This window comes from Staurois parvus, unplaced genomic scaffold (assembly GCF_062004578.1).
Source record: "Staurois parvus isolate SC_StPar_1 unplaced genomic scaffold, SC_StPar_1.0 ptg000262l, whole genome shotgun sequence".
Taxonomy (NCBI): Eukaryota; Metazoa; Chordata; class Amphibia; order Anura; family Ranidae; genus Staurois; species Staurois parvus.
The window spans coordinates 4,130,912-4,147,125 of NW_028318058.1; the positions used below are offsets into that span (position 1 = coordinate 4,130,912).

Sequence of the window (16,214 nt, forward strand, 5' to 3'; positions counted from 1 at the left end):
TGGAAACGACAGGAGCAGGTCCCACCAGCCTGTCTGGAAGCTTGGGGGTGGTTGGGATCTGAGTCTGTTTGGTGGCTTGAATCCGCACTACTTTCTTGTGAAAATTCTGATCTGGTTTGAGTCTCCTTTGAGTGCTGGGCATCTGGTGTGCATTGATCCTCCGCTGCTGGGCCGTATGTGCCAAAGTAAATGGGGCACTGGGTCACTCAGAGGCTACAACAGGAGCCTTCTGCAAAGGGTTGAACTTCCGCCGCTGTCTCCTCTTGTCTTTTTTTATGAAGCTCTCTACTTCAGATGGGCACCCAGTTTGCTCCTTCACCGGGGCCTTCTGAAGGTTTTTCTGCGACTTTCCAAGAGACAACTTCTTTAATGCTCTCACCAACTCTGCAGTAAGGTCTGTCAGGTTCTCTTCGTTTGAGCAATTAGCGATTAAATGGCCTTCCTCTCCACAGCGATAACACTTCTTATCGTTAGAGGAGACAACACCCCTTCCTTCCTTGATCAGAGTGGACACCGTCTGCTTAACTTCCTCAAGTGATTGTTGCATATCGGCATGGGCTTCCATCACTTGTCCTACTGTTTTCTGAATTCCACAGAATGTTTGCTGTAGAGTAGTTTGCGCCTGTGCCAACTGAACTATAGCTTGTGTCAAAGTGTCAATAGAGCTGACGGGCCCTCTATCTGAGCTGGTCTCCAATGCAGACCCAGACTGTATGATGTAAGCCGTAGCGCCATGTTTAAGACCCTTGGCAGACTCAGGTATCTGTGCCTTGGCTGCAATGAGAGCTTCTTCCTCTCTAATAGCCTTTATGAATTTGGAGTAAGTGAGGAGGTCAGTTGGACTCCTGGATCGAAGTTGTAACACAATGGGATCCAGTGGCTGGGCTCCCCTTTGCACCTGTAGCATTAAGGATTTATTGGCCTCTTCAGCTTTCATCCCACCTTTCATTAAAACTTGTTGAAGGGTTTTATCCAGCCGTGTGACATAGTTTATTAATTTCTCACCCTCCATTTGATAAGTGTGACGAAAGAGATAGATTAATTCTGTGCAATCTTCAACTCTCCCATAAACTTCACAGAGTGCTTCTAGACACTCAGAAACTGAGCAGGTGGGTTTATCCCGTTTCAGGTTTCGAACTACATCAGAAGCTGGTGCCCGCAGGCTCTCTACCACCCTCTGTCTCTTTACCGTGTCAACCACATCCCACTCTTCCACCGCTTGGATGGCTTGATCCATCCAAGTATAAAAGTCATCTTCTCCTGAAGGTGTGGGAACTTTCCCCGAGAAGAACTGTAGTTTGCGATACTCATAATTGGTGGACCCTACTGAGTTTTTGAGAAGCCCTGTAACTAGTTTGCCAAACTCAGCCACTAGCAGAGAAGGGGATTCTTCTGAGGATGTCCCTGGCTTTGAGGTTCTGACTTATGGGTCCAGCATGGCACTATCTTTAAGAGTTGATTGCAGAGTATTGGAAATTATCCCGGACGAGCCCCCACATGTAGCGATACCCCCGTAGGGGCTGCTTAAGTTTGTTCACTCCGCCACTCTGCTTCTCAACCCCAAGAACTGTCTCAGCCCCAACTGGCACACCTGGCAATAGTGTAAGTGCAAGGATCAATGAAAAGCACACATGTTATAATAAAACACAGAGATCAGCTTTACTGTAAGACCTCTATGGGAAGTAATAAACATTAACAACAGGTATATGTTAGGAGAATCAAGAGAACAGCAAATACTGTGACCGAAAGCAATATAACTCACTTTTACACTCAGGCTGCTTTCAGGGGATTCCAACCATGAATTAACCCCAAGAGCAGAGGAAACACTTAAATGGCAACCTGAAAGTGGAATTACCTCCTCTACATAGATTCGGCTCTATGATAACCAAGCAGGAGGAGGGCAGAAGAATGACTCTATTGTGTCAAACTTCTCCCTTCTAACCCCCGACACCACAAGCCCAATAGGCAAACACTGTATCCAAATGATGCTTAATAGCTGCTTTCCAAGGTAAAGCTAATCCCTCACACACCATGCAATATAGAGGCCTAAATACGCATGCGCGTGCCCGTATGGCACCAGTAACTTCAGTCTCTTGGTAACAGGATGAATCTTGGGATCTTCAGCTAGCCACTTTCGTTGGTGCACTTAAACTCCTTAAACACTTAAAGTATAATTGTAATCCAGTGGCAGTATTTGTATAGCAAAGCGAATACTGTGTCTGTTCAGCAGGGCCATCTACACAACCCAGTGCCTGGTGAATTTGAGCAAGGTATGATGCAGTATGTGTGCAGTGTTCCTGTCATCTGACAGTGGGAAAAATCCCTCTCACCAGATCCTGTGACAAAGGCCCAAATGATCGTCCTGGAAATGACAGGTTCCTCTGGTCACCTCAGGATGAGCACTTCACATTGTCAGGATGGCCTCTGTACTGTAAGCCACTTCTCTCAGTTTGGATGTTCCCTTGGCTGATGCAGATCACTAAGCATGCAGTGCACTGCCCAAAAGCACTTCTTTGCCAGGTCCAATCTCTCTGCTGCCACATGCAGTCTCCTCTCCTCAGGAGAAAAAAACCCCAAGATGGATCCCTTCACTCTGCTCTCCCTCAGCATGATGGCTTTCGTAGTTCTTTTATAATTCTATCTCCATATTAGCCTATAAGGCCGTTTCGGTTCAAGACTCCATCGTCCACAATGCTTTGCACCTGCACTTCCTGTTTGACAGAGTCCTTGTCATTGGCTCCTTTAATGGCTCTTGTAATTGGCTCTCTCACTCTCTTACAGTCTGAGAGGAGAAGGGGGGGCTGAAATCCCTCACTGCTTTGTCTGTGTCAGGGCAAGTGTCAGGTTACACAGGAGAGGCCAGTCAGCAGATCACAGCCATGAGACAGGATTAATATCTCCTGCTACATGTGCATAAAGAAGCCAAGGAAAGATGGAAAAATCTCCAAAAGGCATCAAATTACAGATTAGACATTCTTATAATATGTCAACAAAAGTTAGATTTTATTTCCATCATTTACACTTTCAAAATAACAGAAAACAAAAAAATGGCGTCTGCAAACGTTTGGGCACCCTGCAGAATTTATAGCATGCACTGCCCCCTTTGCCAAGCTGAGACCTGCCAGTGTCATGGATTGTTCTCAATCATCGTCTGGGAAGACCAGGTGATGTCAATCTCAAAGGTTTTAAATGCCCAGACTCATCTGACCTTGCCCCAACAATCAGCACCATGGGTTCTTCTAAGCAGTTGTCTAGAAAACTGAAACTGAAAATAGTTGACGCTCACAAAGCTGGAGAAGGCTATAAGAAGATAGCAAAGCGTTTTCAGATGTCAATATCCTCTGTTCGGAATGTAATTAAGAAATGGCAGTCATCAGGAAGAGTGGAAGTTAAAGCAAGATCTGGAAGACCAAGAAAAATATCAGACAGAACAGCTCGCAGGATTGTGAGAAAAACAATTCAAAACCCACGTTTGACTGCACGATCCCTCCAGAAAGATCTGGCAGACACTGGAGTTGTGGTACACTATTCCACTATAAAGAGATACTTGTACAAATATGGTCTTCATGGAAGAGTCATCAGAAGAAAACCTCTTCTACGTCCTCACCACAAAAATCATCGTTTGAACTTTGCAAATGAACATATAGACAAGCCTGATGCATTTTGGAAACAAGTTCTGTGGACCGATGAGGTTAAAATTGAACTTTTTGGCCGGAATGAGCAAAGGTACGTTTGGAGAAGAAGGGGCACAGAATTGAATGAAAAGAACCTCTGTCCAACTGTTAAGCATGGGGTTGGATCAATCATGCTTTAGGGTTGTGTTGCAGCCAGTGGCACAGGAAACATCTCACGAGTAGAAGGAAAAATGGATTCAATAAAATTTCAGCAAATTTTGGATGGTAACTTGATGCCATCTGTGAAAAAGCTGAAGTTAAAGAGAGGATGGCTTCTACAAATGGATAATGATCCTAAACACACCTTGAAATCCACGGGGGATTACATCAAGAGGCGTAAACTGAAGGTTTTGCCATGGCCTTCACAATCTCCTGACCTCAACATCTATGGATAGACCTTAAAAGAGCAGTGCGTGACAGACAGCCCAGAAATCTCAAAGAACTGGAAGACTTTTGTAAGGAAGAATGGGCAAAGATACCTCAAACAAGAATTGAAAGACTCTTGGCTGGCTACAAAAAGCATTTACAAGCTGTGATACTTGCCAAAGGGGGCAGTACAAGATATTAACTCTGCAGGGTGCCCAAACTTTTGCAGACGCCATTTTTTTGTTTTCTGTTATTTTGAAAGTGTAAATGATGGAAATAAAATCTAACTTTTGTTGACATATTATAAGAATGTCTAATCTGTAATTTGATGCATCCATCTTTCCGTGGCTTCTTTATGCACATTAATACAAATTTTTAGCTGGGGTGCCCAAACTTTCGATCCCCACTGTAGCTGCAAGTTTTAAATGCTGCCTGTCTTTCCATTGGGGAGATTCCTTTCACCTTCTTTCTGATACCTATCATATAGACATGAAGTATAGAGCTTTCCCCTTATTTTCTGTTCTGTCTGACCCCTTCATAGACAAGAAGTGGGGAGAAATCCCCCTAATGAGGGCATAGACAACAATGAAAAGCTGCTTCTATTCCTTATCCCAAACAGCAGTTTTAGCTGGAGCTGAGCTTCAAAAGGTTAAACATGCATTTGCATAGTTTCCCAAATATATGCAACACCACATGTTGGCTTCTCCTTAAAAGGTCTTCCCTTTTTTAAATTTTCAGATGTAGTGGAGATCAAGCTTTTCATAAATGTTATATCTCCCTTTCAATTAGGGGTATATTTATTAAAGTCTTAAAGGATACGTTTGCCTTTTCACAAAAAATAATAAATGCACATTTTTTTACAGGTAACAAAAATGTGCATTTACTAGTTTGTTTCTGGAGCCTCTAAAGCATTGCACAAGCGATCAGCAGATCACTGGTGCCATGCAGATCTCCCTCTGACCTGTCATTGTATGTGCTTGCTCGAACATTCCGTACGGGCAAGCAGATACTTGCTGACAGGAAGGCTCAATAAATGACCCTGGCGCTCCACAGCGCCTTGGTAGTTCATTGACAACTACAAGCCAATGTTGTCAGAACGTGCTGTGTACTCCTTCACAGAACACTTTGAATGAGTGATGCGGCCGGAGCCCCGCTCGGCCACTTTTTTAAAGAAAAGATCCCCCGCTAGCTGTCACAACAGGGATTGGGGGGGTGCAGGGACTGGTCTGTTTGTAACATGTTACATGTTACACCCTAAATATGGGTGTAACATGTAACATGTTACAAAACGTGAACTTATCCTTTAAATAGTTTTCCACCACACGGGATGGTACCTACATTCAATGCAAAGTTTCCCTTGTGCTTCTGGCTGGTCTCTTAGTTGATTGTCTTGTGAAAGTCACATTCCCTGCTTTATAAATATACCACTTAGGCCCCTTGCACATGGGGCCATCCAACTGCAGCATGTCCCTCTTAATACTTTATTGTGTCTGAAAGGGACAATTGCAGTGTTCAGCCCCTCTGCAGACAGTTTATCAAAATCTATGGTCTGGACAGGGCTATACATTGTACTGTGTGGTTCCAGTATTCAGGGCCCTGTGTGTTCAAGGACAAAGTTCCAGGACACAGAATACCACTGTCACCAAGGTACAAAGGGAGGAAAATCCAAAATGTCCCCAGAAGAAGAGGTGAGGGGATGTCTGCCAACTGAAACACCTGTTTCATTGATAACTGTCTGAGGGCCAGTTCACACTGGAGCATGCACATTCGAACACATGTTCCTGCGTGGTCTTAGCAATGCCAGCTTTGACAGCCCATTCATTTCAATGGCATGCCAAATGTACCGAAACAAGACACAACAAAACAAAATACAAGAACTATTTGTTCAGCTCACGCTGCACCAAGCCACATGGTAACTGCAGTGCCATTCGGTTTGGTGGCTGCAAACATGCTGTGTTTGCTAGATGCATTTAGGATGCCATCAACAACTAATTGCCATCCATGCACGTCTGGCAAGGGCAGAGCATTAACACGCAGTGCACTAAACATGACTTTCCTGCATGACATTTCAGCATGAACGGGCCCTGAGAATGGAATTTCCTCTCATGCTCCTGTTACATATTTGAGACTGAAGGTAAATCACCCCATCAAGGCACAGACAGCAAAAAATTTTATAATGATTTAGATTTCTCTATACTTCATGCAAAATTATCAAGTGGGCAATGCATAGACTTTAAAAAAACCCAACTTTACTTAACAGCAGGGACCTACATTCACAGGTACAAAATTTACACAGCTTGAAAGATGCAACTCTCTCTGGCACAACCTTCACTGTTGGTTGTTAAATATTGTGGAGAGGCTCACAGATCATGTAAGATATGGACACACAATACACAAGTGTACACCTAATGTCAGAGATGTGTCCATGTTTGCTGATACACTATATTGCCAAAAGTATTGGGATACCCCTCATTGGATTCAGATGTTTCAATCACTTCCATGGCCACTGGTGTATAAAATCAAGCACCTAGGCATGCAGACTGCTTCTACAAACATTTGTGAAAGAATGGGTCACTCTCAGGAGTTCAGTGAATTCAAGCGTGGTACCGTAAAAGGTTGCCGCCTGTGCAATAAGTCCATCTGTGAAATTCCCTTGCTACTAAATATTCCACAGTCAACTGTTAGTGGTATTATAACAAGTGGAAGCAACTGGGAACAACAGCAACTCAGCCACCAAGTGGTAGGCCACGTAAAATGACAGAGCGGGGTCAGAGCATGCTGAAGAGCACAGTGCACAGAAGTCGCTAACTGTCTGCAGAGTCAATAGCTAAACACCTCCAAACTTCATGTGGCCTTCAGATTAGCACAACAGTGCGTAGAGAGCTTCATGGCCAAGCAGCTGCATCCAAGCCTTACATCACCAAGTGCAATGCAAAGGGTCACATGCAGTGGTGTAAAGCATGCCGCCACTGGACTCTGGAGCAATGGAGATGTGTTCTGTGGAGTGATGAATCACACTTCTCTACCTGGCAATCCGATGGATGTGTCTGGGTTTGGCGGTTGCCAGGGTTGTTTTTCAGGGGTTGGGCATAGCCCCTTAGTTCCAGTAAGGGAACTCTTAGGGCGTCAGCATACCAAGACATTGTGGACAATTCCATTCTCCCAACTTTGTGGGAACAGATGGACCCTTCCTGTTCCAATATGACTGCGCACCAGTGCACAAAACAAGGTCTATAAAGACATGGATGAGCGAGTTTGGGGTGGAGGAACTTGACTGGCCTGCACAGAGTCCTGACCTCAACCCAAAAGAACAGCTTTGGGATGAATTAGAGCGGAGATTGTGAGCCAGGCCTTCTCGTTCGACATCAGTTCCTGACCTCACAAATGCGCTTGTGAAAGAATGGTCAAACATTCCCATAGACACATTCACCTTGACACACTCCTAAACCTTGTGGGCAGCCTCCCCAGAGGAGTTGAAGCTGTTATAGCTGCAAAGGGTGGGCCTGAACCCTATGGACTAAGACTGGGATGCCATTAAAGTTCATGTGTGTAAAAGCAGGCGTCCCAATAGTTTTGGCAATATAGTGTATGTGCTACTTAACTACATGACATAAAAAAGATAAACAAGAGCCATTAGAAGCTAAGCAGACTGCATCAGAATTTAGCAATGAACTTCAGGAAAACAGATAAATTGTTGAAATACATATATGGAAGCAGCTTTACCTGCCAAAGTGAGTGTATATCTATAAATCATATCGAGAGATCTCAACTCTACTAGGCAGTACAGCTCATGACCTGACCTAATTCTTCTATAGTTCTGCCCCATCTGAGAATGGTAGTAAAGAACAAAAAACAAAGCACACCAACCTCTGAGGAAGAAGGGACCCCCCTTCCAAACTCATCAGCTTGACCAAGAGAGTATCTCCCTTCCTGATGGGATTTGCACGTTTCCTAACCCAGTTTTTTCGCTGTTCATTGTTACATGCCTTTTATATTGCTACTCTTGTGAGTATATTTCTTATCAATAAATTTTTTAAGTGCCTACTAAGGTAATGCGCAAGGTTGGTGCGCTTTGTTTTTTGTTCTTTACTACAGTTGTTATCAGGCTTCCCCAGCTTCGTGTTTGAGCCGTACAAGTGACAACCTTTGATCAGTGTTGGATGAACATTATACTTTCATCATATTGTTCGATTGGCCTTCTTCTGATCTGGGTCTCTGAGCGTAGGAGGTGTTGGATTTGTGTCTACCAGTCTGAGAATCGATAGTGACTGAGCAGCAACTCAGCTGTTTTGTTCTTTCTGCTCTCCTTTTCTCAGCATGTCCTTTGTCAGCACATGTACATGAAGCATGCCTGGCTCTCAGCAATGCCCCTCTCTCATCAATGTCCCGCCCTAAAACAGGCTGATGCCAAATTGAATTCAGCTATTTACAGCACAGTGCTTACTGTGATTCAATCAGACTGGTTCATAAGAAAATGCTACATCCATTGCTAAAATTGCATATGCCTAGTGCACGCTAGGGATCTGAGACACAGCTCAACACAGTGCACAATGATCTGGATCTGAATCTCCAATGCCCTTTGCACAAAGCTCCAATCAACATTGCTATTCAGGGAGCGTGAACATTGTTGATTGCAGCACTGTGCAGGGGGCTAGTTTGTACCACCAGCTGCAGCATTCAGAATTGACTTACACCCCTTTCACAACGGTGCGACTTGTCATGCTATTTGTCTGTCCTGCGACTAGCAAAGCGCATGCCAAGTCGTACCCTATTGTCCACAATTGGAGCGGTCATATCGGTGCGGTTCTGACTTGTACCGATGTCAAAAGTAGTACATGCACTACTTTTGGTGCGATTTGCATAGACATCTGTAGCAGATGTCTTGCAAATTGCACCTGAAATCGGCAGGTCCCCCGAATTTGAAATCGTGCGACTTCACTGTAAGTTGCACGATTTCAAAGTCGGGCTTGATGTGAATGGGGGCTAAAACCATTACATAGGGGAGAAGGGCATGGTGACCTGTAAGGGACTTTATAGTTTTACTCCACAGTGTTAAAAACTGCAGTTTGTATAGCACAGCCCATTCATAAAATGCAGACTGTGATATTGAGCCTATGGTATCTCAGACAGTTCTCTCTGCTTACACAGCCAAAAAAAGTCTCTTGTCCAATTACATTTTCTTTGCCTAACGCAGCACAGAAAATGTAATTAGATGATAGACTTTTTTTTACACACCTTTCTTTGTTTTTAAAGCAGTACTAAAGGCTGCAAAAGCACTCTCATTAAAATGTCAGCAATAAATGCTGCACATTACACACTGCACTGCTGACAGTAAAACAGAGCATGCACACATTAGCAGAGGTGTCAGCATCCCCAAATGTGCTTTCTGCTGTGCTGTGGTGACATTACTCTCATTCCAAAGCAGCATAGCTTGCTCTCAGGATAGCTGCCAATGACAACTCACTACTATGCTGATGATTGTACTGGGTGTGTGTGGGACTTTATTTGATGTCAGCAGTGGGCAGATGCAGCTTTCTGAAAGTGGACGTGATGAACTTGAAGAAGAATGTTAGGCATTGTAACACCGACTGTTTAAATGCTGCCACCCCCATTGTCCTCCATCACCTACAGTGAAGCATACACCGCATTGTAAATACCTTTTTTGTTTTTTTTCTGTGGTCACTTGACTATCTCCCCTCCAACAATGCCAGTGGATGCTTGTGGATGACAACACTGCTGTTGGGAATTCCACCCTGTTGTTTGCCCACCAGCAATCATCACTCTCTGAGAGCTGACGCCAGCAGCTGGGTAGATTCCGACAATATGATCGGGATCTTTCCAGAGCCTGGAGCACCTCTGTGACATCAGCTGATAGCAGGCAATATCCCAATTTAAGCTGACTCTGGGTCACAGGAAAGCAAAATTAAAGTGGTTCTAAAGGCTCAAGATTTTTTACCTTCATGTATTCTATGCAAAAAGATAAAAATCCTTCTGTGTACAGCAGCCCCCCCAGTCCTTACCTGAGCCCCACTCAGATCCAGCGATGTTCTCAACAGCCTCTACTGTCTGGGGACTCTTCCTCCTCGTTGGCTGAGACAGCAGCAGGAGCCTATTGGCTGCCATTGCTTTCAATCACAGCCAGTGAGCCAATGAGGAGAGAGCGGGGATGGGATCAAGCTATGTGTCTTATGGGCGCATAGAGCAGTAGCTCGGAGACAAGCACGCAACGGTGTCCCTGGGAGCACTGCTTCAGAGGGAGGAGCCGGGAGTGCTTGCGGGGACCCGAAATGAAGAGGATTGGAATTGCTCAGTGCAAAATTAGTGCACAGAGCAGGTAAGTATATACATGTATTTAAAAAAACAAAACAAAAACAAAAAAACCCCAAAGCTTTAGTGTCACTTTATGTTCACTCCTGTGACCCACAAAAGAAGTAAGGAAAAAAAAGCTTTGACCACATTTCTCTTCAAAGACCATTCTAAGGCTTTATAAATCAGCCCAATAAGAAAATATGTTAGCTGCCACTGTTAAGCTGCCCTTTTAAACATACTTTTGGAGTCACTGACCCAAAAAAACTAGACAGACCAGGGATTCTTACTTTACTCTCACTTCACTTACTGCATTCTTTTTACAGAGGAGTGATGAAAGCTGGCCATACACTAGTGTAATTTTGTTTACAAATTTTTGTTTTAACCACTTCCTGTCTGGACACTTTCACCCCCTTCCTGTCCAGGGCAATTTTCAGCTTTCAGCGCTATCACACTTTGAATGACAATTGCGCGGTCATGCAACACTGTACCCATATGAATTTTTTAGCATTTTGTGAGACAGATAAAGCTTTATTTTGGTGGTATTTATTCACCACTGGGATTTTTATTTTTTTTTGCTATGTAAATTAAAAGTCCAAACATTTTGAAAAAAAGTGTTTTTCTTATAAAATGTTGCAAATAAATATTATTTCATAATAAATCTTGGCCAAAATTTATTCCGTTATATTTTTAGTAAAAAAAATAACCCAAATTAGTTTACAACCAAAAAATATAATTTTTTTTACATTTTTATTTTTTTTATATTATTTATTTATTTATTTATATTTTACATACTTTCACCCTAGCAGTACAGTGTCACCATAGTGACAGTGTACTACTTGTGGGGGGTGATGAAGATTTTTTTTTTTTTTAAACTGATTGCTTTTACACCAATAAAGGATGTAAAAGCAATCATTTCTCCTTCTCTGTAGCTGCATTCTTGCAGCCATTGAGAACTACTGTGTGAGCTGTGATTGGTCACAGCTTGTCACATGGTACAAGGCTTTTGTGAATAGCTTTGTACCATGTGACATCTGTGATCATTCACAGATTTCACACGTAGTAAGCAATGATGTCAGATGTCTTTCTTACTACTCTTCATGTGATCACTGATTGGCTAATCAGTGATCACATGATCGGGACCTCGCACGGAGGTCCCGTCCGACGATCGGTGTTTCGCTGTGTCCGGAGGACACAGCAGGCACCGGATCGCGGTGCTGCGCACTCCCAGGGAGCGTGCACAAGCAGGGGGCCAGGAAAGCCATTTATGAACAGCCACCCGACCCTGCACTGCCACTGTCCGGCCGTTTATATACAACTGCCAGACGGGAGGTGGTTAAGAACATTTGTTTCATTTTCTAATCATTAGTGGGGTCGAACTCAACATACGTTTGCAGCCGAAATAATGAGAAAACCCAAAGGAGCAGGATGGGATGGAATCTCGAATTAATGAATTTCTAACAGTGAATGTAATTTTTGTTAAGGAAAGCCTGTTCCTTCCAAAATCGAATGTTAAAAGTAAATTGTTTTTCAGGTACATTCAACCCACATTAGTCAACTGAATGTACTGATAAGAATTTCTGTTCAAATGTTCATACAACGATATAGGGTCTGGGATTGAAAATACCATTTCAGTATTTGCAGATGACACCAAGCTGTGCAGTGGAATAATGTCCTTACAGGATGTCTCCAACTTACAAGCCAACATCAATGAACTGTTTAATTGGGCAACTATGTGGCAAATGAGGTTTAATGTTGATAAATCTAAGGTTATGCACTTGGGGGCTAAGAATATGCATGCATCAGACATACTAGGGGGGGTACAACTGGGGGAATCAATGGTGGAGAAGGATCTGGGGGTTCTGGTAGATCACAAGCTTAATAATGGCATGCAATGCCAAGCTGTGGTTTCTAAAGCGAGCAAAATCCTCTCTTGTATTAGAAGAGGTATAGACTCCAGAGAGAGAGATATCATATTACCCCTGTACAAATCATTAGTAACACCTCATCTGGAATATGCAGTTCAGTTTTGGGCACCAATTCACAAAAAGAACATTGGGGAACTGGAGAAAGTACAGAGAAGGGCAACCAAACTGATACGAGGCATGGAGGAGATCAGCTATGAGGAAAGATTAGAGGAACTGAATTTATTCTCTCTTGAGAAGAGGAGATTATGGGGGGATATGATCAACATGTATAAATACATCAGTGGTTCATATAGTGAACTCGGTGTAGAGATATTCACCCTGAGGTCATCACAGAGGACAAGGGGCACTCTTTACATCTGGAGGAAAAGAAATGTAATCTCCAAACACGGAAAGGTTTCTTTACAGTAAGAGGTGTGAAAATGTGGAATAGACTCCCTCAAGAGTCGGTTCTGGCCGGATCAGTGGATTCTTTCTTAGATACAGAGACTATAACTGGATACTAACATTTATAGGTAACGTTGATCCAGGGAATATCCGATTGCCTCTTGGGGGATCAGGAAGGAAATGTTTTCCCAGCAGGAGCAAATTGGATCATGCTTTACTGGGATCTTTTGCCTTCCTCTGGATCAACTGTGGGTATAGGATTATAACTTTTTTTTTTTTTTATGGTTGAACTGGATGAACTTTTGTCTTTTTTCAGCCAGACTAACTATGTAACCAACTATGTAACGTCTATTCAAAAATCAACTAGTGTATGGCCAGCTTTAGAAAGTATTGTTCTCGAGAAAGGGGATAAGAGGTGCTGGAGCTTCTATATAGTGTGTTATATTATTGTTATCATTCAACAGTATGGCAATGGTGTGCATCAAATCTATCTGAATATTGGGCTGGGAGCTTCTGCACATGCAGGTTTTGAAAAAAGGAATTGAAGCGGCACACTGTGGTATTCAAGTCCAAATAAACATTTATTCCAATGATAGTTTGTTTGAAAAGCCAACACATTTCAAGGGCTGTAGCTCTGCTCCCTTCATCGGGACATGAAAAACTTCGGAATTTAACTCACTGTATAAAATGTGCTGGCTTACTGGGTTAAGTCCAATAAGGTGTATGTGACCTCATGGATTCCTCTCTTTAATTTAACGTTTAGAATTTGATCTCCTTTAAGACAGCCAAAGGGTCCACTGCCCACCCGACCTCTCCTCTTTCCCAGTCACATGACACTATGTATCATGTGAACCCATTCACAAAATACAAAGTCTTCTGTAAGTAGACAGTGGAGGGGACTATCAGAGTGTCAGTACTATAGCAATATAAACTGCAAACTGTAAATAAATGACATAAGTACACAAGGTGCCATACAATGCATTTAGAGTGGTTGTAAGTCTTAATTTTTTTAAGTTTCTATAGTCCTAGTATGTGTATGTATGAATGTGAGTCAGGGTCCTTTGATTATAAGCTCCTTGAGAGCAGGGACTGATGTGAATGTACAATATATGAAAAGTGCTACATACATTGATGGGGCTATATAAATACCTATAAATAATAATGACCACTGACAGGTAAAGTAAATACATGGATATTAAAATGGCATCTTAAAGTCTGTCAGATATATTAGGCAGCAAGTAAACATGTTATCCCTGAAGTTGATGTTGTGAAAGCAGAAAAAATAGGCATTGCAATTTGTTTTGTATTGGGCTATGTAGCGTCAGTCTGGTCAGGGTGCCCATGCTGACCTGTGACCACAGCCAAAAGCACCTACAGTTAGCATTAGAATCATGTTTACTTTTACATCACATGCACAGCTGTGGTGTATTCTCTCTTTCAGCAGGATAATACCCCCACGCTGAAAAAGTAATTCAAAAATGGTTTGAGGAACACAACAACAACCGAGTTTGAGGTGTTGACTTGCCCTCCAAATCCTCCGGGTTTCAATCCAGTCAAGCATCTGTGGGATGCACTTGAAAAACAAGTCCAATCCATGGATCCACCTCACAACTTACAGGACTTATGCAGGCCATAGAAGGGTCGAAAACCTTCCGTTTTTTTTTTTTTAAAAAATGGAAAATTGGTCGTTCAATAGGCCGACGTTACCACCAATGGTAAAAAAAAAATTGTCCGATTTTCGTCCCGTCTACGGCCGGCATTTAATTACTTCTGTCCCTTGCAGAGAGCTCCGCTATTATATTTGACATGAAAAAGTATTGTGGTTGCAACAATGTATCCATTTGTATCCATTTCAGATACAGATGGTTTTATCTGGATACAAATAGATACATTGTTGCAACCGCTATACTTTTTCATGTCAAATATAATAGCGGACTGGAATTCTTCTTCTTCTTTTCTTCTTTTTCTTATTCTTCTTCTTCTTGCAGGTCATGGCTCATGCGCAGATTTTTTATCGGTAAAACGATCGGCCGATTTGCCCATCATTGCCGGGAAAATCGGCCGATCGGCAAAATCGGACGATTTTTTTCTAACTTTACCAAAAACCAGCCGACCAATTAACCCACTAACGGTGCGAAAATTGATCGCCTTTTTTTTCGACCTGTCTATGGCCTGCATTAAAATGGTTGTAAAAACTCAAAGTTTTTTTACCTTCATGCATTCTATGCCCCCTCAGCCCTGAGCCCCATTAAGATCCAGCAATATACATGACAGCCTTGGCTGTCCTGGGTTTCTGCCTCCTCATTGGCTGAAACAGCAAGTGGGACCCATTGACTCCCACTGCTGTCAATCACAGCCAGTCTGCCAATGAGGAGGGGGGGGCAGTGCCAAGCCACGGCTCCGTATGTGTGAATGGATACACAGAGTAGCGGGTTCCCCCATAGCAAGCTGCTTGCTATGGAGGCACCTGACAGAAAGGAGGAGCCAGGAGAGCCTGGGGGAGACCTGAGAAGAGAAGGGTCCAGGCTGCTCTGTGCAAAACCACTGCACACAACAGGTATAGAAGAACCTTTAGTATCGCTTTAAAGGAACTGCTACTGACTGCTTGGTGCCCAAAACCACAGCATAGCTTCAGAAGTCTAGTGGAGTCTATGCCTCGATTAGTCAGGGCTGTTTTGGCAGCAGAAGGGAGATCTACCCATGATGGTGGTTGGTGGTCATGAAGTTATTGCTGATCGGTGTACATTGATGATTGAGTCTGCACACGCACCATTTTCAGATAATTCCCTCTTTCTGACTTCATATTTAGAGATCTACATAGTTGCCAACTGTCCTAAATTGGCAGGGACAGTCACAGTTTTTAAAATGTTGTCCCTAGGAGATCTTGTTCTGGGCTGCATCCCAGAATTCAAAGCTGTTCACAGACAGACTGAATCAATGCTGCAGTGTCATTCACATGGCTCCACAACTGTCGGGGCTTTGTGCCGTGTGTGCCCGTATATGTCACTTCAGGCCATGCATTGTGATGCAGAGTGACACATGAAGACAGACATGGTCACTACTGACCTCCGTACACTGCCCTACATACTACTGACCTCCGTACGCTGCCCTACATAATACTGACCTCCGTACGCTGCCCTACATACTACTGACCTCCGTACGCTGCCCTACATAATACTGACCTCCGTACGCTGCCCTACATACTACTGACCTCCGTACGCTGCCCTACATACTACTGACCTCCGTATGCTGCCCTACATACTACTGACCCCTGTACGCTGCCCTACATACTACTGACCTCCGTACGCTGCCCTACATAATACTGACCTCCGTACGCTGCCCTACATACTACTGACCTCCGTACGCTGCCCTACATACTACTGACCTCCGTACGCTGCCCTACATACTACTGACCTCCGTACGCTGCCCTACACACTACCGACCCTGTACGCTGCCCTACATACTACCGACCCCTGTACGCTGCCCTACATACTACCGACCCCTGTACGCTGCCCTACATACTACTGACCCCTGTACGCTGCCCTACATACTACTG

The 16,214-nt window shown here is 43.5% G+C and overlaps 1 protein-coding gene across 1 annotated transcript; it reads right to left on the minus strand.

Annotated features, from left to right (window-relative positions):
* Positions 1-202: 202 nt before the first annotated feature.
* On the minus strand, positions 203-1,237 carry LOC149459354 (zinc finger CCHC domain-containing protein 18-like). Its single transcript, XM_089681220.1, has one exon. It carries the CDS (start codon positions 1,235-1,237, stop codon positions 203-205), a length of 1,035 nt encoding a protein of 344 aa, XP_089537346.1.
* Between the last annotated feature and the right edge of the window lie 14,977 nt (positions 1,238-16,214).